At 60.6% G+C, this 22,419-nt stretch overlaps 2 protein-coding genes across 23 annotated transcripts in view; one reads left to right on the plus strand and one right to left on the minus strand.

The window, feature by feature from the left end:
• Nucleotides 1-359: 359 nt before the first annotated feature.
• Nucleotides 360-8,593, plus strand: MFAP2 (microfibril associated protein 2). 18 transcript variants are annotated; one of them, XM_070510957.1, is made up of 9 exons: nt 360-1,102; nt 4,587-4,664; nt 5,950-6,036; nt 6,251-6,277; nt 6,358-6,444; nt 6,562-6,606; nt 7,398-7,485; nt 7,764-7,837; nt 8,083-8,593. In XM_070510957.1, exons 2-9 carry the CDS (start codon nt 4,628-4,630, stop codon nt 8,184-8,186), a joined length of 549 nt encoding a protein of 182 aa, XP_070367058.1. In that variant the 5' UTR covers nt 360-1,102; nt 4,587-4,627; the 3' UTR covers nt 8,187-8,593. The 18 variants fall into 18 exon arrangements, with proteins under 18 accessions (XP_070367058.1, XP_070367050.1, XP_070367053.1 ...); XM_070510949.1 differs by having other exon boundaries at nt 995-1,102; nt 7,312-7,485; XM_070510952.1 differs by having other exon boundaries at nt 1,011-1,102; nt 5,947-6,036.
• A 1,193-nt stretch (nt 8,594-9,786) lies between these two features.
• Nucleotides 9,787-22,419, minus strand: part of CROCC (ciliary rootlet coiled-coil, rootletin) — a 40,611-nt gene continuing 27,978 nt past the window's right edge. For 2 of the 5 annotated variants that reach the window (XM_070510960.1, XM_070510958.1), the window contains exons 26-37: nt 21,723-21,890; nt 20,184-20,556; nt 16,612-16,781; nt 16,387-16,507; nt 15,919-16,082; nt 14,313-14,528; nt 13,402-13,626; nt 12,834-12,983; nt 12,278-12,478; nt 11,782-12,093; nt 11,061-11,240; nt 9,794-10,372 (exon numbers count right to left, since the gene is read on the minus strand). In XM_070510960.1, coding sequence (XP_070367061.1) covers nt 10,286-10,372; nt 11,061-11,240; nt 11,782-12,093; nt 12,278-12,478; nt 12,834-12,983; nt 13,402-13,626; nt 14,313-14,528; nt 15,919-16,082; nt 16,387-16,507; nt 16,612-16,781; nt 20,184-20,556; nt 21,723-21,890 — 2,367 coding nt within the window. In that variant the 3' untranslated portion in view covers nt 9,794-10,285. Of the gene's footprint in view, nt 10,373-11,060; nt 11,241-11,781; nt 12,094-12,277; nt 12,479-12,833; nt 12,984-13,401; nt 13,627-14,312; nt 14,529-15,918; nt 16,083-16,386; nt 16,508-16,611; nt 16,782-20,183; nt 20,557-21,722; nt 21,891-22,419 lie in introns of all 5 variants that reach the window. The other 3 variants (XM_044769771.2, XM_070510961.1, XM_070510959.1) reach the window with 3 other exon arrangements.

The raw sequence follows: 22,419 nt of genomic DNA on the forward strand, positions 1-22,419 counted from the left end.
TGGGGTGTGGAAAGGTAACTGGTAATGTCAGGCACATCACAGACCTCCTGCTCTGGGCGCTGAGTCATCACCAGCAACGGCTCAGGGGGGGCCGGAGGACACAGGGAGAGGCCTGGGCTCACGTCACTCTGCTGCCCTTCGCCTGTTTGTTGTTCATGCGTTAATCGAGCAGTCATGTGCCAGCACAGAGGTGACAGCACTGAACAAAAACGCGGCCTCTGCCTGTGGGCGGTTTATCACCTGGCCCGAGAGGCGGGCAGGGAGGGAGCAAGTCTCCAAGGACATTGGAAGAAGAGCTCCCGCACTCACCGCCCCCTCCCCGAAGAGCTGCCCCCTCTGCTTGGGTCCTTAGGGGCAGTGGATAGAAACAGCAGGGAGGGGCTGGGAGCCAGAACTAGAGTAGGCAGCGTCAGAGCCTCAGTTTCTCCCTTTGTCAAGTGTAGGGGACAGCATTTCCGCCAGGCAGTTTCCTCTCCTACCCTCCTGGGATTGTGTCTGGCAGCAGCGAGGGGCTGAGGGAGGGCACAGAGGGCTGGGCTGGCCCACAAGGCCTGCAGTGCTCCAGGGAGCCCAGGTCCCCGCCCCAGTGCGACAGATACTGGAGGGGGCGCTGGCAGAGAGTAATTCATTCAGTAAACCAGCACTGGGGAACAAATGATGCATGGGACATGTTCAGTCGCTGTCTAATAGGATTCAGAGTCTAAGGGACAGTCATGGGGGCATGACTGGGGACAAGGAGATGTGATGGCAAGGGCCTGAATTGAGAGGCATCCCCATCTCCTGCTCCTCCTGAGCCCCCTGCCTGAGGATCAGACTCCCGGGACTAGGGAGGGCTGAGGACTGCCCCAGAGGCCGGGGACCTGCACCGCCACCCAGCCAGTCTCTCCCAGGAGAATCGAGAGTACGTTCATTCATTCCCCAAATGTTTACGCAACAGCTGCTCTGAGCCTGGCACTGTGCCTAAGGAGCGAAAACCAAGGATAAGCAAAAACAGACCTTATCCCTGTCTTCATGTGGCTGATGGGCTCGTCGGGGACAGGGGCAGGATCCAAATGGTCACAGGCACAGGACAACATGACAGCCGTGAGCAGCAGAGCAGAAGGTGCTTAAGATTATAACAGGGAGGAAGGAAAGGCTCCTCGGAGGAGGGAAGGGTTTGATCTATAACCTGAAGGAGGTGGACCCCACCAGTGTTCCAGGAGGAAGAAACAGCTTGAGCAAAGGCCCTGTGGCCTTTGTTGCAGAGGAAGGGGTTAATAAGACACTGCCAAAAGGCCACGTGGCTGGAAGCAGAGCCAGCCCACGGTGAAGGATGAAGGGAAGGGCTCTTGGAGGCCACAGGGAGATTAGCCTTGATTTTAGGTGCTCGAAGAAACCAGTGGAAGGTTTGAAGTGGAAGGGGCCCCAGGCTGAAGTGGGGGGGAGGGCAGGGCCCGCTTGGGAAGGCGCAGATTGGAGATTATTACGGAGTCCAGACAAGAGATGGTGGCGGCTTACACCACGGCGGGGAGGGGGGCGGGGTGCAGTGGAGAGACCCAGGGATGTTTGCGAGGCAGAATTAGTGGCTGGGTGCTGGGCTCAGGGCAGGGGAGGATGGTGGGGCCCTCCCCGAGGCGGGTCGGGAGGTCGTCAATTTGGATTTGGATCCTTGTTGAATCTGATGTGCCTTGGGGACACCGCTGGGGCCAGGCCCAGTAGCCTGCAGCCCGTGGGCGAAAGAAATGCGGGTTATGGAAGCAGCCTCCACCGCCCAGAGCAGGCTAAGGAGACCCAGAAGGCACAGCCGGAGAGGCCGGAGGAAACCCGGGGCGGGGACGGGGTCCTGGAAGCTGGGAGAAGCCAGAGGGGAGAGCAAGGCTGACTTCTGGCTGAGCGGCCGGGGTGAATCGCGTCCTGAGCCTCGTTTCCTCCTCTCTAATACGGGGTAGCACGCCCCCCTCGCCCCCGCACCTCGCCGACCGCGCGCCGGGCGTGCCGAGGAGATGAGGAGGGAGCGCCCCGAACCGCGGGCCGGCGGGCGCCTCCTCCCCGCAGGGCCTCCCCCGACGGGCGTGAAGCCCCGAGGGCGCGGCGCGGCGGCGCTCGCGTTAGGACCCAGCGGCGCCGGGGCTGAAGGGCGGGCGCCGGCCCGTCGGGGGCCCGGAGGGGGGCTGGGAGCGGGCAGAGGGGCGGCTGCGGCGGGCGGACTCGGAGCGGGCGCGGAGTGACCCGGGCAGGTAGGCGCGGGCCCGGCGGCTGGACCCGGGGGGGGCGCTCGGGGGGCGCGGGGCGCGGGCAGGGGCGTCGGGGGGCCCCCAGGTGCTGGGGGTCCCGGATCTTGGGGGCGGCTACCCGGACCCTGACCCCGGGGCCGTCCGAGCAGATGCTGAGAGGGCACTGGAAAGTCTGGGGTCGCTTTGAGGGGAGGGCGCGAGTTGGGAAGGGAGGGGACCCCGAGTTTGGGGGGAGCCAGGGGTGGGGGCTTCGGGGATGGGGGCGGCTTTTGTTCTCCCTGGGAGGTTGGAATGTGGCGGGTGAGGCGGGGGCGTCCAGCGGGAGCGTCCGGGACAGAGACTTGGAGGGACAAAGAGAGATCAGAGACTGGGAGAGCGCGAGGGAGCGCGCCGAGCGAGTTTCCGTGGCTGATTGTTCCCAGCTGTGCGGCTGCAACATCTGGTTTCCTCCAGCCGGACCCCAGGCCGGCCTCTTGAGCAGGCAGAGTCTCAGAGAGCCGCGCGCGTGGGGGCAGGGGGCTCCGAGCAGGCCCCAGGAAGGCAGCGGGGCGGGGGTCTGCGGCTGTGGAAAGGGCCAGGGCCGGGGCAGCCTCCTAGGCAGGTCCTGGCCTCCCCCACGCCCAGAAAGTCCAGTCCAGAAGTGCTCCGAGATGTGGTCCCCTGGGAGGGGTCCCTTACTCCCACCAGGACTCTCCTCTGTGCCCCCCACCTCTTGCGCTGGGGGCCCCTACCCCCGATAAGCTTGGGCTTGGATGCCAGATCTTCTGGGAGAGGAAATGACTCCATGCAGGGGGCTGAGACGCCTAGGAGGGATGCCTAGGAGGGACTTGGGGGGGCAGACGGAAGTGCCCCCGTCCGCCCCCGGCGCCCTTAAGGCTCCTTAGGCCCCAACTTAGGGCCTCCTCCTGAGTGGTGACAGATTCAACTAGCCTGGCTGCCACCAGCCTGGGGGACAAGGAGGGGATAAGGAGGCCGTGCAGGGAGTCACAAGGAAGGAGCTCCAAGTCTTTAAGTCCACCCCCGCCCCCATGAGGAGGCCAAGGGTTTTCAGAATGGGTATGCGGGGGTATTCAGATGTCCCCTGCCTCTGAGTCCCACCCCCCCACCTCCCACCTGGGCTTCCTCACCCAGCTGCGGTGAGGGCTTAAGGAAGGGAGTGAGATGTTGAGTGTATGAGATGGGCAGGGGGTCACAGAAGTCTCCGGAATGGGAGGAAGGAGGGAGAGATGCCCATGTTTCTGTTCCTCTCTTCCCCTCTCCCTGGATGCCCCGGGAGAGACACGGCCAAGTTCGGTTTCCAGTTAGCTGTCTGGAAAAACTCCCTTTGCTGTGGCGGGGAAGGGGCCCTCATCCTGGACGGACGAGCCCATGGACTCTCTCCCAGGCCTCCCAGCAGAAAGCTGACAGTCTTGAGGCTGCCCTCCACTGAGCTGGGACTGGACTTGGGGACCCGTGGACTCTGCCAAGTCCACTGTGTGGCCGAATCTGGAGGCTGGACTCGACCAGGAGTTCTTGAACTTCAAGAGCCTGGTGAAAGCTATGGGCCACTGCCCTTTCCCCCCAAAATTACGCACACAACATTTGTCATGCAATGTCAGGGGATTCAGCCCCCCCCCCGGGCTGGGTGACATCATGGTCCCCTCCAGCCCTGCCTTTCTAGGATCCAGCAAAGCCTCCTCAGACCCCACCCTGAGTGCTTCCTGCTGCCGCAGACAAATAGATCTCAGTCTCGTGCGTCTGTGATGAAGACAGCCAGGTCTTGGAGGCCCGGAGGCCTGGCAGCCTGGCAGGAGAGGAATCTTCTGCGGGTGGGAGCCCTGCCCAGGCCTGGCTGCCCTAGGGGCCCCTGGGGCCGCGCATGCATGTGGTTTCCTGCTGAGCGAAATGCTCAGGGCCCAGGGGCTAATTGGGAGCAGGTGGTGGGTTTGGCAGACACTGCTGAGTCCAGGCGTGATGTCGGCTGAGCAGGGCCAGGGTCTCAGGATGGGCCTGGGGTCAGGTATTCGCATGATCAGACACCTGGGGAGGTGCTGAGCCAGAGGGTGGGCTTGGGTGTGGGCGAGGAGAGCAGGGTCAGGGCAGGCGGGGGATTAGAAATGTCTCCTTAGTGAGCAGGGCAGGGTAGGGTCTGTCTGTCTGTCAAGGTCAGCCCCGGAGCCAGGTTGGAGGCCTTGTCCCTAGGGACCTGAACACCTCGTGGGCCATCAGACAGATGGTTCTTCAAAGTAGTTTCCTGATCAGACTCCCCACCCTCCACACGCCTGGCATCTGTCCCGAGTGCCTCCTTCCCCAGGCTGAATTCGGGGGGCAGAGGGCCTCTGCAGTCCTGGGCCGGTGGGTCCCGCTGTAGCTTGCCCCGTCCTCTTCCTGCAGCTGTCCTCTGACGCCAGCCCAGCCCGCCTCACTGTGTAGCCATGAGAGCTGCCTGCCTCTTCCTGCTATTCCTGCCTGGTAAGTGGCTCCCGGGGCTGGGGGGCTCTGCTTATGTGGGCGTGGGCTTTGTGGGGGGAGGGAGCTGGCAGGGAGCCTTTGTCGTGCCCTGTGGCCAGAACGCAGCTTCCAGGGTCCCAGGGCCTCCTGCCTCCTGGACCACAGGCTGGACTGGCCACCCTCCCAAAGTCTGAGACCCTCAGCCCAGCCCTCCACAACAGCAGGCAGGCGGGATTCTGGAGAGTGGGCACACGCCCAGGCCCCGGGAGTCCATGCTTTTCCTCTTACTGACCCTCCTGGGAGCTGATGTGCAGGAGTGAGGGGCACCCAAGGCAGGGAGTCTGGGGGCCTGGGTTCTAGACCCATTTGAGCCCCAACCATCCTATACAATCTTGACCTTGGAGGGGTCTCTCTGTTGGTCAAATGAGCAGTCATCAATGGGGATCACAAAACCCTGCCAAGTCTAACGTTCATTCATTTAACAGATATTTCTTGAGCTCCAGCTATGTGCCAGGCACTGGGCCAGGCCCTGGGGACATGGCGATGAACCAGGCAGACAAATCCCTGCCCTGTAGTGCTTGCCAGTCCAGGGAAGGGAGGCCAATATTAGCAAGCAGATGTGATCAATGTCCGATTATGTTGAGTGCTGTGGGTGATGGAAACAAACAGGAGAGGGGCTGGCCCCGTGGCCGAGAGGTTAAGTTCGCGTGCTCCGCTGCAGGCGGCCCAGTGTTTCATTGGTTCGAATCCTGGGCGCGGACATGGCACTGCTCATCAAATCACGCTGAGGCAGTGTCCCACATGCCACAACTAGAAGGACCCACAACGAAGAATATACAACTATGTACTGGGGGGCTTTGGGGAGAAAAAGGAAAAAAAAAAAATCTTAAAAAAAAAAAAAGAAGAAACAAACAGAGGAGGATGAGATGGAGAGGGGAGGTGGGCCAGCGAGGGCCTCTGAGCAGAGCTGAAATTTCAATTGAGACCTGAAGGAGGAGAGCTGACCAGGATCACAGGCCTAAAGAAGGCCAAGTGCAAAGGCCCTGGGGCAGGCAGGAGCTTACTGAGTTCCAGGAATAGCTAGGAGGCCAGCATGAGGAAGACGGGCACATAAGGTCAGAGAGGTGACACAGGGCCAGGGAGTATAAGGGCCTTTATGGTCGAAGAAGGAGTTTGGATCCTAAGAGTCTGGTTGTAGCATCTTAGGGTCTTTTGGGACCTCTACCTGCCCTCCTGAGAAGTGCCTCGGGGCCCCCGCTGGCCTTCTCTGTGGGGCACTCCCTCAAGCCCTGCCTCCCCATAGCAGGCCTGCTGGCTCAGGGCCAGTACGACCTGGACCCGCTGCCTCCGTTCCCAGACCACGTCCAGTACACCCACTACAGTGACCAGATCGGTAAGGGCCTAGCCCACCCCCAGGTCTCCCCCAGGCCTGCCACACCATCAAGGCCTGCCTGGCTCCCTGATGTGCATGGCTCAGCCGGGGCCCAGGTGGGGCAGAGCGATGGGAATTGCATGGGGTGGTCCCTGGCTCAGCTGGGACCTCCTTTGCCCCTGGGGCTGGGGGCTAGCCTCATCCCCACCCATTCCACATTCATCTTTGCTTTCAGACAACCCGGACTACTATGATTATCAAGGTAAAGGGCTAGGGGCAGGGTAGGATGGGTGGGCGGCTGGGGGCGGGGGGCGGCAGCAGACCCCTTGTCGTCCGTTGCAGAGGTGACTCCTCGGCCCCCCGAGGAGCAGTTCCAGTTCCAGTCTCAGCAGCAAGTCCAACAGGAAGTCATCCCAGCCCCCACCTTAGGTAGGCCACCAGCTCCTGTCAGCCCTGGGGTCTGTATGGGGGCTGGGAGAGGTGACCCCACCCTGCCCTGAATGGTCCCCTCTCAGTGACCTCTGCCCGCCCCTCCTCCAACTCCAGAACCAGGAAATGCAGAGACGGAGCCCACGGAGCCTGGGCCTCTTGGTAAGAGCTTTCCTGACAGCTGGAGAAACTGAGGCACAGCCCGGAAGTTGGGGTGGGGTGGGGTGGGGTGCAGCGCTGGTGGGCCAGAGAAGGCCAGGCCTCTTGCTCTTGCCGGGGTAAATGGCGGGGTAGGGACCTGCAGACGTGCTCCTGCTTTAGGCCGGCCACTCCCGGGCCCCCTGGGCAGCTCGGGGAGCCTCCCCTGCCCTCCTGCCTGGCTGGAGGCTGAGTTGGCTGCAGCCTCGGGAGGGGCCCTCTACTCCCAGACGCTGGGGAGGGGCGGGGAGCGTGCTGGGGGCTTCCTGCCAGCCAGTGGGACTGGGTGGTGCTCATGGCACGCGAGGCGAGGAGGGGGCAGGAAGCCAGGCCAGCTGAGCGGGGCCCGTGCTGCCCCAGCCGGGAGCCTGAGAGGCAGACTGTGTGAGGGAGCCTGGCTCACCTCCTGAGCTCGGTGTGTCCGTGTGTGCCCCTGTGAGCGTGTGCGGACCTGCTGTGAGGTTGGTGTGGACTTGTGCGTGCGTGTGCGTGGATTTGTATCTGAACTTGTGTGTGTTTGACTGTATGCTTTTAAGTGTGGTTGTGAATTCGTATGTGTAAATATATTGTGTAAAGTCGGGCAGCCCCGGGAGGTCCCGCAATGCTGTGTGGCGTGTGATGGGCATGTGGGGGGACTGTGTGTATGTGTGTGTGTCTGGGCTGGGCCAGAGGGTTACCTAGGAACGGAGAGCCAGTCTCCAGTGGGCAAGGTGGCCCCAAGCTGCAGCCCCCGGACTGATCCCACCTGTCACCAGACTGCCGCGAGGAGCAGTACCCGTGCACCCGCCTCTACTCCATACACAAGCCTTGCAAGCAGTGTCTCAACGAGGTCTGCTTCTACAGGTGGGCGCGGGGGGTGGGGGTGGGGGTGGGGGCCGGGCGGGTGGGGGGCGGGGCACAGGAGCCGGAGCCGGAGCCGGGGTCGGGGGTGGGAACGGCTCCAGCTAGCCGAGGTGGGAGTCTGGGGAAAGACAGTGAATCCTGAAGTTGAGCTCAACTCTGGTGATGGCCAGGCTGGGGGCCAGGGCTCTGGGCTCCAATGCCAGGCCCTGTCCAGGCTCTCCCAGTGGGGCTTGTGGGCAAGGGTGGGGCTGACACCTCCCCTGGCGCTGTCCCCTCAGCCTCCGCCGGGTGTACGTCGTCAACAAGGAGATCTGTGTGCGCACAGTCTGTGCCCATGAGGAGCTCCTCCGAGGTGGGAAGGCCTCCATCCCCATGCCCTCTTGCCCCCTTGCCCCCCGTCCACTCCTTATCCCTCCACCCCCCCCCGATATTTATTAGAACACGTGTTCGGTGCCAGGGCCACTCCCAAGGGATCCGAGCTCCCCTCCCGGCTGCTTTTCATCCTCAGAACGTCCCCATCACCAGGGTGGGGAGGGGGTAGCAGTTCCCATCACCGAGCCCCACCCTGACCCCAGCTCCTTCCTGGCCCTACAACAGCTGACCTGTGTCGGGACAAGTTCTCCAAATGTGGCGTGATGGCCAGCAGCGGCCTGTGCCAATCTGTGGCGGCCTCCTGTGCTAGGAGCTGTGGGGGCTGCTAGGGTGAAGCTGGCACCCCGAGCCCTGGGCCCCCCTCGGATCCAGGACCCTCGGCCCTGCCTGACCTGGTGCTTTTCTCCCCAGCCCAACATTCCTTTTATTCTGTAAAAAGTTAGTGGACTGTGGCCCTGGGGGTCGTCTCAGGCCCTGCCCCCAGCCTCTGGCCAGCCCTGGGACACAATGGGGGCTCCCCAGTGCCCAGTCTTCGCCCCCGGGTGGGGGGCATCCCAGGCCTCTCGGTGGGACCTGGGCCTCTGACGTGCCTTCTCAGTCCTCTGAGGACAGTCCCTGCCCTGTCCCCGAGGTCGGCTATGCCCCTCACCCCAGCTGGTCTGCTTGGATTTCCTACAGCCCCCCGGGCATAGACCACTTTTGTTTTATACAAAATTAAAAACAAGTTTTTACAAAAGATTCAGAGTCACTTTCTTAGTCAGAGCACAGAGAGGGTGGCCAGGGGCCTCCAACACCACCTGTCCTGACAGGCTGCCTGGCCCCTCGGGAGGAAGGGCCAGTTCAGGGGACCTGTGGCCTCGCCTTTGCCGTCCCGGCCCTGCCTCCTTCCCCACCGGCTTCAGCTCTGACCTGCCCAGAAAGGTGGACCATGGCAGCTGCCCCGGGGTGTGTGTGGTGTGTGAGTGTGTGTGTGTGGGGGGGTGTCTCGCAGGGGGTTGCCTGGGAAATAGAAGGTTCAGGGAGATGGCTTTCCTGTGGTCAGGGCTGCTTGGTGAGGGTAGGAGTCCCCCGTCATGAGAGGGGTGCAAGCCAAGATGGGAGGCAGCCTGTGTGGACGCACAGGGGTGCATATAGGAATGAGGCAGGGGGTCAGGGTAGGTGCGATCTGAGGGCAAGGGCTGTTTTGGGGGTGGGGGCTGGTGCAGCTCAGAGGGCAGAAACAGGGCGAGCCATTATAACACTTCCCCCTGAGCATGGGGGGATGGGCTGTGTGTGAGGGCTCAGCGCACAGTCCTGTTTACCCCTCCAAACAGGCCTATGTGTGTGTGTGTGGGGGGGGGGGGGTGTGCAGTCACTATCCCCATCTTACAGGCAGGGAAACTAAGCCCAGAGGCACTAGGTCACCCACCCAAGGGTCCACAGCTAGAGAGGGCAGAGCTGGGGCAGACTTGACTCCGGTGGAGTGAGCAGAATTTCTCCTTGGAAACACGGATCAAGCACCTGCCATGTGAACCTGTCATAAGGACCCTGTGAGGCAGGTCCCCATTTTACAGATGAGCAAACCGAGGCTCTGGGAGGCCCAGCAGCTTTGTCCAGGCTCGCTCAGCGGAGCTGGGGCAAGACCCCACCTTCGCTCCCAGGCCTGCCCTTGTCGACAGTGCCTGGAAGGCTGGTCACTGTCCCAAGGAGGGGCCAGAAAGCTTTGGCTGGAAAGAAGTGACTGTGCAGGCTGCCTCATCCGTTAAGCAGGGTGGGTGGCGCAGGACGCTGCAGCCTCCCAGCCCGACAGCTGGTGAGGCTGGTAAGTTCCCCAGGCCTTTCTAAAGGCGCCCTGTGCACCCCTCGCTAGGGGACCCACCCTTCTGCCCCAGGCCCCTCCTGTCTCCCTCCCATCTCCCAGGGGGAAGAGGCGCACTGATAGTAAAGGGACACGTCTGTACAAACTGTTTTTAGAAAATGCGTCTTCTTGTTACAAAAACCACAACAGTTCTGAAGAGTTAACATTGTAAAAAGGTATAAAAATACAGGGACTCTGAACTAAGGCGGAGAGATCTCTGGGAAGCCAGGGGAGGACTGGGTCTCTGACCCCTGCCCTAGGCCTGGGGACTCCTCCTCTTTCCCACGAGCCCCAGCTCCAGGGCTGGCCAGAAACAAGGGGTCTCCCGGACCGCTGGCTTCGGCTCATCCCGGGGGAGGGCAGCTGGACCGAGGTGGGGCCCACAGATGGCGGGCGGCTCCGATGATGCGGGGAAGCCCCTGGTGGGTCTGGCCTGGCGCTGGAGTCCTGGCCCCTCGGCACTGCTGCCCCGGTTCCTCCTCACCCCGAGCCGACCTCTGGAGGTCCCCCCCGGGCCCAGGCTCTTGGTGGACTGTGCTGGAGAGGAGGTCCCCTGGGGCCTGCTTTCCAGGATGCCAGCTGGGAAGGGGCTCACTTCTCTGAGGGGCCGGAGGGTGGAGAGAAGGATGCTGAGCTCCTTCGAAGCTCTTGCTGCAACTGCCCCTTCAGTGTGGACACCTGGAGAAGAAAGAGAGGTAGGGCCAGCCCAGGCCCCCAGCCCAACTTCAGAGAAAGGGGGTGACCACAGCTGGGACCCTAGAAGGGACCCACTGCTGCCTGTTTCAGGAGAAAAACTGGTCTTGTTAAGAGCCAGAGTATTTCCTTCCCTTCCCATTTTGCTCCATGTAGCAGTCAGGTGTCCTCTGGATGCTCAGCATCGCTTCCAGGGTCACCCCATCCCCACTCTCATCACTTGGATAGGCCTGGCCCTAGCGGACTCCAGGGTGGACCTGTGACCCAGGCCTGGCCTATCAGAGCAGCCTTGCCCTGTAGACAATGATTGAGTCAGGGATGGTCAGGACGGGGCCTCTGATCTAAGCTGGCCAATGAGGATCATCCCTGGGATTTCTGCTGTGGCTCTCAGGGAAAAGGCCCCTCCTCCCCCCGGGATCACCGGTTGTGAGGATAAACTGAGGCTGGAGCTGCTGAGGCCACCTGTGCTGCCCAGGGAGAGGGCCTGCCTGGGCACAGTGCCAGAGGAGCACAGAGGGCAGAGACAGGGTTCCAGTGACATGACTTGAGCCCATGTGCAGCCACAGCTGATACCAGCATAGATCCAGTGGACCACTTCAGTTATGGGTGCCACTGACTGCTTCTACCCAAGAGATCATGACAAGCCCTCGCCCCCTCCTCCAGGCCTGAGTACCTGCTCCTCCAGCCCACGCACCCTCTGCCGGTGGGCCCGCTCCCGCGCCTCCAGCGTGCGCTCCGTCTGCACCTGGGCACTGCGCAGGCGCTCCACTTCCTGCTGCAGCTCCAGCTGTTGCTGCTCATCCGCCTCCAGCTGGGCTGGGCTCTGGTCCTGCTCCAGTGTCACTACCTGGGCCTGCAGGAGGGGCCGCTAGTCAGGGGTCTGGCCCTGTGTGTGTGTGGGGGGTGGGGGGCGGTACGTGCATGCATGTGTTGGAGGAGGTGTCAGGCACCTCCGAAGGGTAGGAGTCTGAAGGCCGCTTGGGGCAAAGCCAGTGCAGGCCGGGGATGCAGAAGAGATCTTTATTTGTCCCCCATGCCCCTGGCCCTCCTGGTCTTCGAATCCTGGGTCGGGGTACCTAGTGACTCCCACTCAGTCAGGCACAGACCCGCACAGACACATTCAAATCTAGGTCTCTAGCCACATACAGAGGCACAGAAGCGAGCATCTCATACTCACCTGTGTTTGCGAGCATACGTGCAAAAGCCTGATACTCCTACATACCCCTACATACGTGAAGACGTCTGTACACAAAGACACACACATATAACATATTCCTGACACTTAGACTCATCACATCTGAACACAAGATTCACGCTACATGCACAACACTCCCACACACACTCACACCTCTACGTGCCCACAACATGCATGGACACACAGCCCACGTGCTAACCAGCCTGCAGCATCTCCTTTCTCGCCACTTTAGGAAGGGCCTCTCCCTCTGGGACCCAGCTCTGGGCTCATGGGTTGAGGGGGATGAGGGCCCTGGGTTGGCTGAGCCATCAGCAACTCCTGGGACCGCCTGGCACTCAAGGTGGGGCTGGGTCCAGGGCTGGGTGGGCAGGGGCTGGACCTCCAGAAGCTGGATCTGCCTCTGAGCCTCAGCCAGCTGCAGCTCGGCCCCCGTGAGGGTGCGGTCCAGGCGCCCCTTCTCCGCACTCAGCCGCACTGTGTCCTCGTGGTTGCGAAGCTTCTCCCGCTCCACCTGGGAGGGGAGAACGGGAGGGCATCAGGGTGCCCGGGGAGGGGAAAGGGCGCCGAGGGGTGTGTTAGGTTAGAGGCAGCAGGACCAGGGGTCAGGTGGGACCTGAGGCCCGCAGATCGTAGGGACATGCAGCCGGGACCGACCATGGCTGGGACCCAGGGGAAGTGAGGGGAGCACAGCCCACCTTGTCCAACGTCTTTTTGAGGGCCACTCGGTCCTTCTCTAGCCGCAGGGCTGACCGCTCCGCCTCCCGCTTCTCGGCCTCCAGCTGAGCCAGGGCTCGCTGCAGGCTGCCCAGGCGCTCCTGCAGCAGCCGCCGCTCGTCCTGCAGCTTCTGGACCGTGTGCAGGGCCATGGCCTCTCCCTCTTCCCGTTGTCGCAGCACCTGTAACAGAAACCAGCAGGCCCCTCATCCCTCTGGGCTCAGTGTGTGCATCTGAAGCCTGGGGATGGTGATGCCAGCCTGCTGTGCCCACTCACTCAGCAGGGCGATTATAAGGCCTACATCAGGGAACCGTCACCTGAGGCCAGCCAGTTCTCCTCTCTGGGCCTCAGTTTCTCAATCTGTACAATGGGGATATGGACTGAATGAACCATGCTTCGTTTCTGGTCTTGTGGGTTCCTCCTCACGGGAGGCTGGGCTTGGGTTTGGGATAAAGTTCAGACAAGTGGGAAGGTCCCCACCCCATCCCGAGGGCCTCAGAGTCCTGGGGACGGAAGGGGCCCTCCCTTGCCCTCACCTCCTGTAGCTGTTGCAGCCGACCCTCGGCCTCCGCCCGCTGCAGCTCCACGTCCGCCAGCTCGCCCCGCATCGTCTGCACCTGCTCGCCCAGGGAGCTGCTCTGCTTCCGCACCTCGGATAACGCCTGCCGAGCGGCCTCCAGCCGTTCCTGGGGGACAGGCGCTGATGGTGCCAGGCCACTGGGGGCCCTGAGGCAAAGGGCTCCCCTCTACTCTGCATCTCTGGGCCAGGTTCACAGCCCATAAGACACGTGGTCCTCTCACCCAGAGGGTGAGCCAGACAGCAGGCCTGGCCCACAGCCTGGCCACTGACCAGCACAGGTGGGGACCCCTCAGACCCCAACTCTCCCATTAACCCTGCACCTGGGTCCCTCCAAGCCTGTACTAATGGGCGTGTTCTCTTATGGGGCCCACCCCTCCCTCAGAGCTGGCTCTCACTGATTGGCTCCTTAGAGTTCCCATATGACTGCCCATTGGCTGGCTCTCTACCGGGGCCCCTCCGAGGCTGCCCTTATTGGCTAACTCTCTCCCCGGGTCCACCTCCAGCAGAGCCTGGAGGCCCCATACCTGGAGCACTTGGCGGTCATGTTCGCAGGCGGTCAGGGCCTTCTGCAGGTGCAGGTTCTTGTCTTGGGCGCTGGCGAGGCTGGCGCTGTTCTGGGCCAGCGCCTCTGTCAGGCCCTGCACCTTGTCCCGCAGGGCCCCCTCACTCTCCTCCACCTTGGCCAGGGCCCCGTTCAGCCGATCCACTGTCAGCTGCAGAGTCCCTGCCTTCACCTCACTGTCTGCCACCTGGCGGGAGGACAGACAGGATGGTCAAGTGGCTCTGCTCTCGCTGTGGCCTTCAGCAGGGAGGGCCGGGCCAAGCCAAGCCAAGCCCTCCCACATCTCTCTAGGCCTTCACTACGATACTCATTGTTCCCATGTGCTCCCAATGGCTCAGCCTACTGCAACCTAGGCCCCGTCCCACTGCTGATTAACTACCCCCACCCGGAGTGCCAGCAACCTGGTTGTCTCAGACCCCATGGTCTCCTCCCTGTTCTCATTCCCCTCTCCTTCCTGCTATAGAGAAAGAATGACCACCATAACCCTGAAATTTTCTGTGTTCTTGACTTTGGTGGGTGACCATGCAGGGCTAGCAGAGTTACTGAACATTCCAGTTAGAGCTGAGCTTCCTGGCAGCTAAGGCAGAAAGGGAAAAGAGTGAAATCTACGTCTCTTACTTGTCCCACATGCTTCCTATGAGTGCAGATTCTGTTGTCAAACATTCCTAAATTCCAATTTTGGCCCTGCCTCTTATTTGCTGTGTGATCTTGGGTGATGACATCACCTCTCTGAAACTCCTTCTGTCTATCCATGAAATGGGGATGATGAAAATACGTGCTTCACAGGGTTGCTGGGAGGATTACATAGTCCCCAGAAAGCACCTGGTGCCAGGCGTGAAGATGAGCAGCCTGCAAGTGGGGGAGGGGACTCACCTGTCTCTGCAGGGAGTCCACCCGGTCCTGGAGGGCCTGGGCCTGGGCCTCACGGTCACTCAGGCCCAGGCGGCTGCGCTGCAGCTCTCCCTCGAGTGAGCGCCGCTGCAGCTCGAGTTTGACGGTGCGGCTCTCGGAGGCGTCCAGCACCTCCTTCAGGCGCCGCTTGTCGCTCTCCAGCTTCACCTCGTTGGCCTTCATCTTGTTGACCTTCTCCTGTGCACGGGGGAGGGCTCAGGCCCCAGCTGTCCAGCCCACCCCACACCTCCCACATCCCTCAGGACTCTTAGGAGAAAGTGGGGAGGCAGCCTCAAAGTGGCTGGTCCAACCACTCGCTGTGTGACCTGGGGCCGGCCATGACCCTCTTGGGGGCTCAGTCTCCCCATGTTCCCAGGATGGGGTGGCCTGAGGCTGCCAGAGCACTCTCCACTTCTAACTGAGTCTAGCAGGCTGTGTGATCCAGGATCGTCCATCCTGCTCCCTGGCCCTGTTCCACATCCGTACAGTGGGGAGACTGCACTGGTCCAGGGGTACCCGGTGTTCATAGAGCCCGGGGGAGGGGAAGGGGCTGTAAAAATGCAGGTTCCAGGGCTTCCTCTGCTCTGTCACTCCAGATGCAGGCCCAGAAGCTGCATGTGTGACCTGAGCTGAGTTGGGCAGGAGCCCTGAGCCCTACAGGGCATTAGGGGACGATGCTTCTCTGGCCCCCACACAGGGTCAGACAGTGAAGGAGGCTTGGAGAGTGGGGAGAGGACAGGAAGACAGACTGGGGTCCTTCCACTCCTGTTACCCTCCTGGAGACAGGGCGGGTCAAGTGGGCGTTTTTACAACACCCCCTGGACCAGGCCCCTCGCCTGCCTGCTCAGAGCCCCAACTCTGCCATGTCTGGGCCCGGCAGCCCTGCTCTGGCTCCTGCCCAGCTTTGTTCCTGGCCTCCTCCCGCGGCCCCTGTGGCTGGGCTCAAGGCCAGAGCTGGAGCCGCAGACACAACAATCCAGCTCAAGCTCGGCCTGGAGCCAGAGGCAGGGGATGGGCTGTGGGGGCAGTGATGGAGGGTCAGGGGAGGGAAGGCAAGAGGGAGGGAGGGGACCTCAGAGAAGGGCTTAAGGCTTTGGCAGCCTGGACTGTCACCACCAGAGCCTGCGCCTCCTGCCCCAGACAGACACACACACACAGATGACCCTCAAACAAAACCCCAGAATACCACCGTGTGGCTCTGCAGAGACGAAGGAAACAGACGTCCCAGAGCATCACCTCCATGTTAAGCGCATATGTGCACCTGGGAGACAATTATTGGGCCTCCCTTTCAACAGATGAGGAAGATGAGAACCAGGCAGGCTGATAAGCAGCAGAACCAGGACTGGAACCCAGGTCTGTCAGGCTCCCAAGCCCATGCTCTTTTTTCTACAGCCTAGTGACCTCAACGAGGAGCAAGAGGATGGAATCTGAACACGCTTTTGGAGAAAGCATCACAGGCTGGTCACTTCTGTGGGTGCTGAGAAACCCAGGCAGACAGAAACAGCGATGCACACAGTAGGACTCACAGACCTCCATTCAGGCACACAGACTCTTCCCTCGCCCCTGCTGGCCCTCAGCTCCTGCCTACCTGACTGGCCCGGAGCTCACTCTCGGTGGCCTGAAGGCTCCTCTCCAGGGTGGCCACCTGGTCCAGTGCGGCCCGGCGCTCCCGCTCGCTGCGCCGCACGCTCTCCTCCTGCAGCGCCAACTCTGCCTGGGCCCCGCTCAGCTGGCCATCCACACTGCGCCGGGCTGCGGTCCCGACCCAGCCCCATCAGGCCAGGCCAGGCACAGCCCAAGACCTGAAACACGCCGGAAACTGCCCAGCCTGCCCTCCACCCCCGACAGGGCCTGCCTCTCTGAGCCCTTGCAGGTCTGCAGGTCTGGACATGGGGTGGGGCTGACCAGGGAGGGCTCCCCAAGGGAGCCAGCCCCCAACTCAGGTCACGGTGGCCAGGGCAGGGATGCAGGAGCTGCTCAGGGCCATCCTATAGCCGCCCACCTCAGCTGCTGAGAGCACAAGAGAGTAAAGCAAGGACCCAGGGGTCAGACTCACCTTCCTCACTCTCGGCCACAGCCTTCTGCAGCTGCCTTGCCCGTGAGGTGGCGTTGTCCCTCTGGGCCTCCAATTCAGCCAGCTGACGACTCAGGGCACTCATCTGGACTCGAAGCTCGTCCTGCAGCCCCGACATGGCGGGGAGGGAAAATGCCTGGCACCCTGCAGCCCCTCCCAGGGCCCTGGGCCACCGCTTCCCTATCCAGCACTCCCACCCAGCCTTACCCGTTCTCTCTGGGCGCTCCGCAGCTCCTGCAGGAATTCCCGGAGGGCCCCTCGCACTGCCTCTGGGTCCAGGTCTGGTGAAGCCGGTGAGGTGGCAGGTCCTGGGGATGGTGGCTCGGCCCCAGGGCTGCGTTCCAAGGGGCTCGGGCTTCTGAGCCCTTCCCCGCTTCCTAGAGGAGGAGACGTGCTCATGGATACAGGAGCCTCTGGCCTCTCCTGCCTGGATGCCGCCCGCAGGCTCCTAACACAGCTCACTCATCCTGCCACAACCAGCAGCCCACATGAGCTTCCCACAGCACAAGTGGGGTCCTCTCACCCTCTTGCTTGACCCCCTACGGCCCTCAGAATCAAGCCCAACTTTCTTGCCATCACTCAGAGGCCTTGTTGCTCACCCAGCATCACCTTCTCACCCTTTACAAGCTCGCCACTCCATATCACCCTCAGCTCCCAAGGTCTGGAACATTCCCTCTGCCAGCACTAGGACCTTCGTACATGCTGTTCCCTTCTCTCCCGGTGGCTGTTCTTTGTCTGGCCCATTCCTTTAGGCCCAGATGTAAAGGATCACTCCTCAGAGGGCTCCCTGACCCCACAGTGGGTTGGGGGAGCTCAGCTCACCCTCATGGGGTGCCCATGTCTGCCTCCCCGCCCAGACCACAAGTGCCATGCAGGCTGCGTCCCCAGGGCCCAGCCCAAGGGCGGACACTCCATCGCCTCAACGTCTCCCTGTCCTGCGTGCTTACTACGTGCCAGGCACGGGGCCAATGCTCTCCATATATCACCCCACTTCATCCTCACAATTCCCTGAGGGCTAAGGACCAATCTGCCCCCTTCCCAGGCTGGACAGGCTCAAAGCAGTTAACTGATTTGCTTGGTCTAAAGCTGGGAAGATCCAGAGCCAGGATTTGAACCCAGGTAGCCCGACGTCCCAGCAGACAACTTCGAACCCTGCTTGGGAGATGATGGGCAACGAAGATGGGGGAAGGGGCAGGGCGGACAGAGACAGGGCGCCACCTGGAGGTCAAGGTCGGAACTGCAGGAGGGGGCCCAGCCTGAGCGCATCCTCCTGCCTCTGCCGAGCCAGCCCAAAAGCTCCGCCAGCACACCCACAGGACCCAGAGCGGGTCGTCCACCCACCGCCCGCGGGGCCTCCATCCCCTCAGAGTAGTGGCCTGCAAGGACTACGTGGTCAGGTCTTCTGTCCCACATCCCCACCTCCGCTCCTCTCCACCCTGCTCGCTCCGCTCCACTGCTCTGTCACCCTTGCTGCTCCCAGGACAGAGGTACCTCCACTCAGGCACCTCCACCTTTCCACGGTCCTCAGCCTCTCCTCCATTACCCCCCACCTGCTCGGTGAGGCTCTCTGTCTCCACACAAACACCCCAGCCCCCGCCCTTGCCTTATCTTTAAAAAATATATGATGATAAAATATATACAACATAAAATATGTCTTTCTCACCACCTTTAACTGTACAAGTTAGTGGCATTAATTATAGTCACACTGTTATGCAAACGTCACCACTATCTGTTTCCAAATCTCTTCCATCACTGCTATCATGGGTTGAATCGTGTCTCCTCAAAGTTCATATGTATGGGGCCTGCCTGGTGGCATAGCGGTTAAGTTCACACTCTCCACTTCGGCGGACCAGGGTTCACTGGTTTGGATCCCAGGCGCAGACCTACACACCACTTATCAAGCCATGCTGTGGCAGTGTCCCACATACAAAATAGAGGAAGATGGGCACAGATGTTAGCTCAGGGCCAATCTTCCTCAGCAAAAAGAGGAGGATCAGCAGCGGATATTAGCTTAGGGTTAATCTTCCTCAGAAAAAAAATTCATACATAGAAGTCCTAACAGCAGGCACCTCAGAACATGACCTTATTTGGAAATAGGGTCCTCGCAGATGTCATTAGTTAAGATGAGCTCATACTGGAGGAGGGTGGGCCCTAATCCAATGTGATTGACATCCTTATAAAAAGGGGAAATTTGGACCCACACTCAAGGAGAACCCCATGCGAAGATGGAGTGATGCTGCCACAAGCCAAGGAAGCACCAGACACTGGGAGAGAGGCTGGAACACACTCCTCCCAGCACCTTCAGATGGAGCCTGGCCCTACCGACACCTTTCCTCGGTCTTCTGGCCTCCGGAATGGGAGACCTAAGTTTCTGTTCTTTCTATCACTCAGTCTGTGGTACCTGTCAGGGCAGCCCTAGGGGACTAACACAATCCCAAAAGGAAACTCTGTAACCTTAAATTATGCAATAACTCCCAACTCTCCCCTCCCCACAGCCCCTGGTAACCTCTATAATCTCTTTCCGTCTCTACGAATTTGCCTATTCTCCATACTTCATACAAGTGGAATCATAGTACATGTGTCCTTTTGTGACTGACTTATTTCACTTAGCAGAATGTCGTCAAAGTTCATGGTGTAGCCTGTACCAGAATGTCATTCCTTTTTAGGGCTGAATAATATTCCATTGTGTGGATGCCCCACATTTTGTTTATCCATTATCTGTCCGTGGGCATCCAGGCTGCTTCCACCTTCTGGCTGTTATGAACAACGCTGCTGTGAACATGCGTGTACTAATATTTGAGTCCTCTTTTCAATTCTTTTGGGTATATACCTAGGGGTGGAATTGTTGGCTCATATGGTAATTCTAACTTTAGCTTTTTGAGGAACCACCAAACTATTTTCCACAGCGGCTGCACCATTTTACATACCCACCAGAGATGTCCCTTGACTTACTTTTCCTTACTTATCCACCAGCACTTACTTCCACCCAGCACGTTCTATATTTCATTGCTATACACACTTACTGTCTGCTCCCTGCCCAGACTATAAGCTATACAAGAGCATATACCCCTGACTTTTGTTTACTGCTCCATCCCCAGTGCTTAAACTGTTTGGGGCATATAGGAGGTGCTTAATAAATACTGAGTTACTGAACGAGCGAATGAGATCCTGGGGCTAAATCTGTGGATTTGAAGAGGCAGTGACTCGGTATCCCCTAGCGAATTTCCCACAGCTCTAAGATCCCACAGGCTCTAGTCTAGCCCCTAGGAATCAAGAGGAGACCGCGGCCAGGCGGAGACAAGAGGATGCCCCTTAAAAGCCCGTGGCACCCCCTGAAGCACAGCGCTGACTTTCCCAGCGTCATCCACTGGGCCTTGGGAGCAGGTGGGCTGGGAGCATCTCTCCTGAAGGAGGTCCTGGAAAGGGGGGGCTGGCTGGGTGTGTATGTCTGGGGAGATACCAGGGTCACAGGCCTGGGATGAAGAGGATGGGGTGCTGATGGAGAGAGGACAGGGGCCTTTTAAAGAGGACGGAGACTCAAAGACTCGGAGGAGCTAAGGGCATTAGGAAGCGACCCCCTTCACCCCTTTTCAAAGAAGCGATCTAGGGAGCGCACGGATCAGCCAAAGGGAGGAGCCTCGGTGAGGGGGCGGGGCAAGACCGGTCCAGGAGGCGTGGCCAGCACGTGCGGACGTGGCCCAGGGGGCGGGGACTCGCCAAGGGGGCGTGGTTCGAAGCCGGTCATCCAAGGAGGGGCGGGGCCTCGGCGCTGCGCTCACCTCCCGCGGGCACGCTGCGGGCCGGGGAGCCGGGCGCGGGCCGCGGGGCGGGGCTGGGCGCACGGCCGAGGCCCAGGCCCCGGCGCAGGGCCGAGCGCAGGCCGCCCAGCTGGGCCTCGGCCGCGCGCCGCTGCGCCTCCACGCGGGCCAGCTCGGCCTCCAGCCCTTGCGCTCGGCCCTCGGCCGCGCTCAGCCGCAGCCCCAGCTCCGCGGCCTCGGCCCGCGCCGCCTCCAGCTTCAGCTCCAGCCCGCGGGCGTGGTCCAGCTGCTGCTTCTCGGCGCCGCGCGCCTCCTCCAGGGAGCCCATCAGGCTTCGCTCGCGGGCCCGGAACTCGCCCTCTTGCTCCTGCAGCTTCCGCTGGGCTCCCAGGACCTGGGGTGGGGACGAAGCCGGGAGGTGGAGGTCAGCGGGGCCGCCCCCTAACCCGACGCCCCACCTCCCAGGCCCAGCCTGGAGCCCACCCGCCCAAAAGTGGTGTGTTCCTTTAGTGGTCTCCACCCAAGCAGGAGAGGAACGTCCACGGGGTGTGGGAGGAAACCTTTAGAATTTGTTTCTCTCTCCCTTTTGTGTATATGCCCTGTAATGTACACAGTTTATGAGTAATAAACAGCTAACACTTACATAGATAGGACTTACCAGTGCCAGGCACTAAGTTAACTTCTCCAAAAATCAGCTCTAAGTACCACTATGAATCATCTCTGCTTTACAAATGAGGCAACCGAGGCACAGAGTATTTACATAACTTGCCCAAGGCCACACAGCTAGTGAGCTGAGAGCTAAGATTCAAAGCCAGGCACTCTGATTCCACAGGCTGTTCTCTTAACCACTAGGCCACGCTGCCTCTCAGGACACACAATTTATCAGTAAATCACACAATGGGGGCACATACTAAAGGACTTCCTGATGGAGCGCACGATCTCACGCACACACGTCCCTCTGGTTTAGAGAATGAGTCAGCCTCTCACGGTTATCAGTTTCACTGGAAACCATCTACGGAGCACCACCTGGATGCCAAGGCCTATGCCAGAGGCCTGTGTACACCCCTCGCTGTGCTAGCTCCTATTGCATAAGTGCTCTGAAGCACAGAGAGGGTAAGTGACTTACTCAAGGTCACCCAGTAGATTCACTGCAGTGAAACAGCCAGAAAAGGCAGACTGGGAAGAATGCAGGCTTTGGAGTCAGACAGACCTCGGTGTCTGTGTGACCCTGGGTAGATCCCTTGACCTCTCTGAGCATGAGTGTCTGGTCGTCTCTGGGAAATGGGGCTAACTGGGTAGCTCATGAGGCTGCAGGAGAACCAAACAAGATTATGTCTACAGAGCTCCCCGCGCTGCCCAGTTGGTGCAGTTGTTGTTGTTACTATTATACCTGCGGAAGAATCTCAAGGAGTCAGGGACAGGGACAAGCCCTAGGGAGGGGTCTCTCAGAATGACTCCAGCAGTGGACTCCCGACCTGGTCCCGCTGGAGAAGGCACAGGGCAGCCTGACTGCCTCCTGGGACCCTTCCACTCCAGGCAGCCCACCCACCCACTAGTTACCTCCTGCCGCACGGCCTCCAGGCTGGCCTCGCCCTTCAGCAGCTTCTGTCGGAGGCCCAGGGCCTCCCGTCGGCCCTCCTTCTCTGCCCGCTCGCCCAGCACCAGGCGACCCTGTAGCTCCGCCAGCTCCCGGCCCATCCTGGCGTTCTCACTGTCCAGCATCTTCATCTGGGAGAGAGGGCAGACAGAGGTAGGACCTAGGACCATTCTCAGTACCCACAGCCCCCGTAGCCCAGGGTGTTGGTGAGTGCCTACAGGCTCCGACAGCAGCCTGTCCAGCTCTGCCCAGATACCCCGTCCAACCCAGGCCTGGCACAGGGGCACTCAGGACCCCCTGCTCTAGAGACACATACATCAAACGCCACCTCAAATCCCCTGGGAGCCAGCCCCAGATAACTCCACCCAGTTCAAGCCATGCCAGGTACCCGGGCACCAGTGACCTCAGTTTACCACCTAATTCCCACTACCTACCACGGGGAGCCGGGGGAAGGAGTGTTGAAGCCCAAGGAGTTCTGCAGGGCAGCAACCACAGCTCCCTGGGTCACCTTCCACCTCTACAATGATGCCTACCTTTTTTTTTTTTTTTTTGATGAGAAAGATTAGCCCTGAGCTCACATCCACCAATCCTCCTCTTTTTTGCTGAGGAAGTCTGGTCCTGAGCTAACATCCGTGCCCATCTTCCTCCACTTTATATGTG

The sequence above is a fragment of the Equus asinus genome, chromosome 5 (genome assembly GCF_041296235.1).
Source record: "Equus asinus isolate D_3611 breed Donkey chromosome 5, EquAss-T2T_v2, whole genome shotgun sequence".
In the NCBI taxonomy this organism is placed as follows: domain Eukaryota; kingdom Metazoa; phylum Chordata; class Mammalia; order Perissodactyla; family Equidae; genus Equus; species Equus asinus.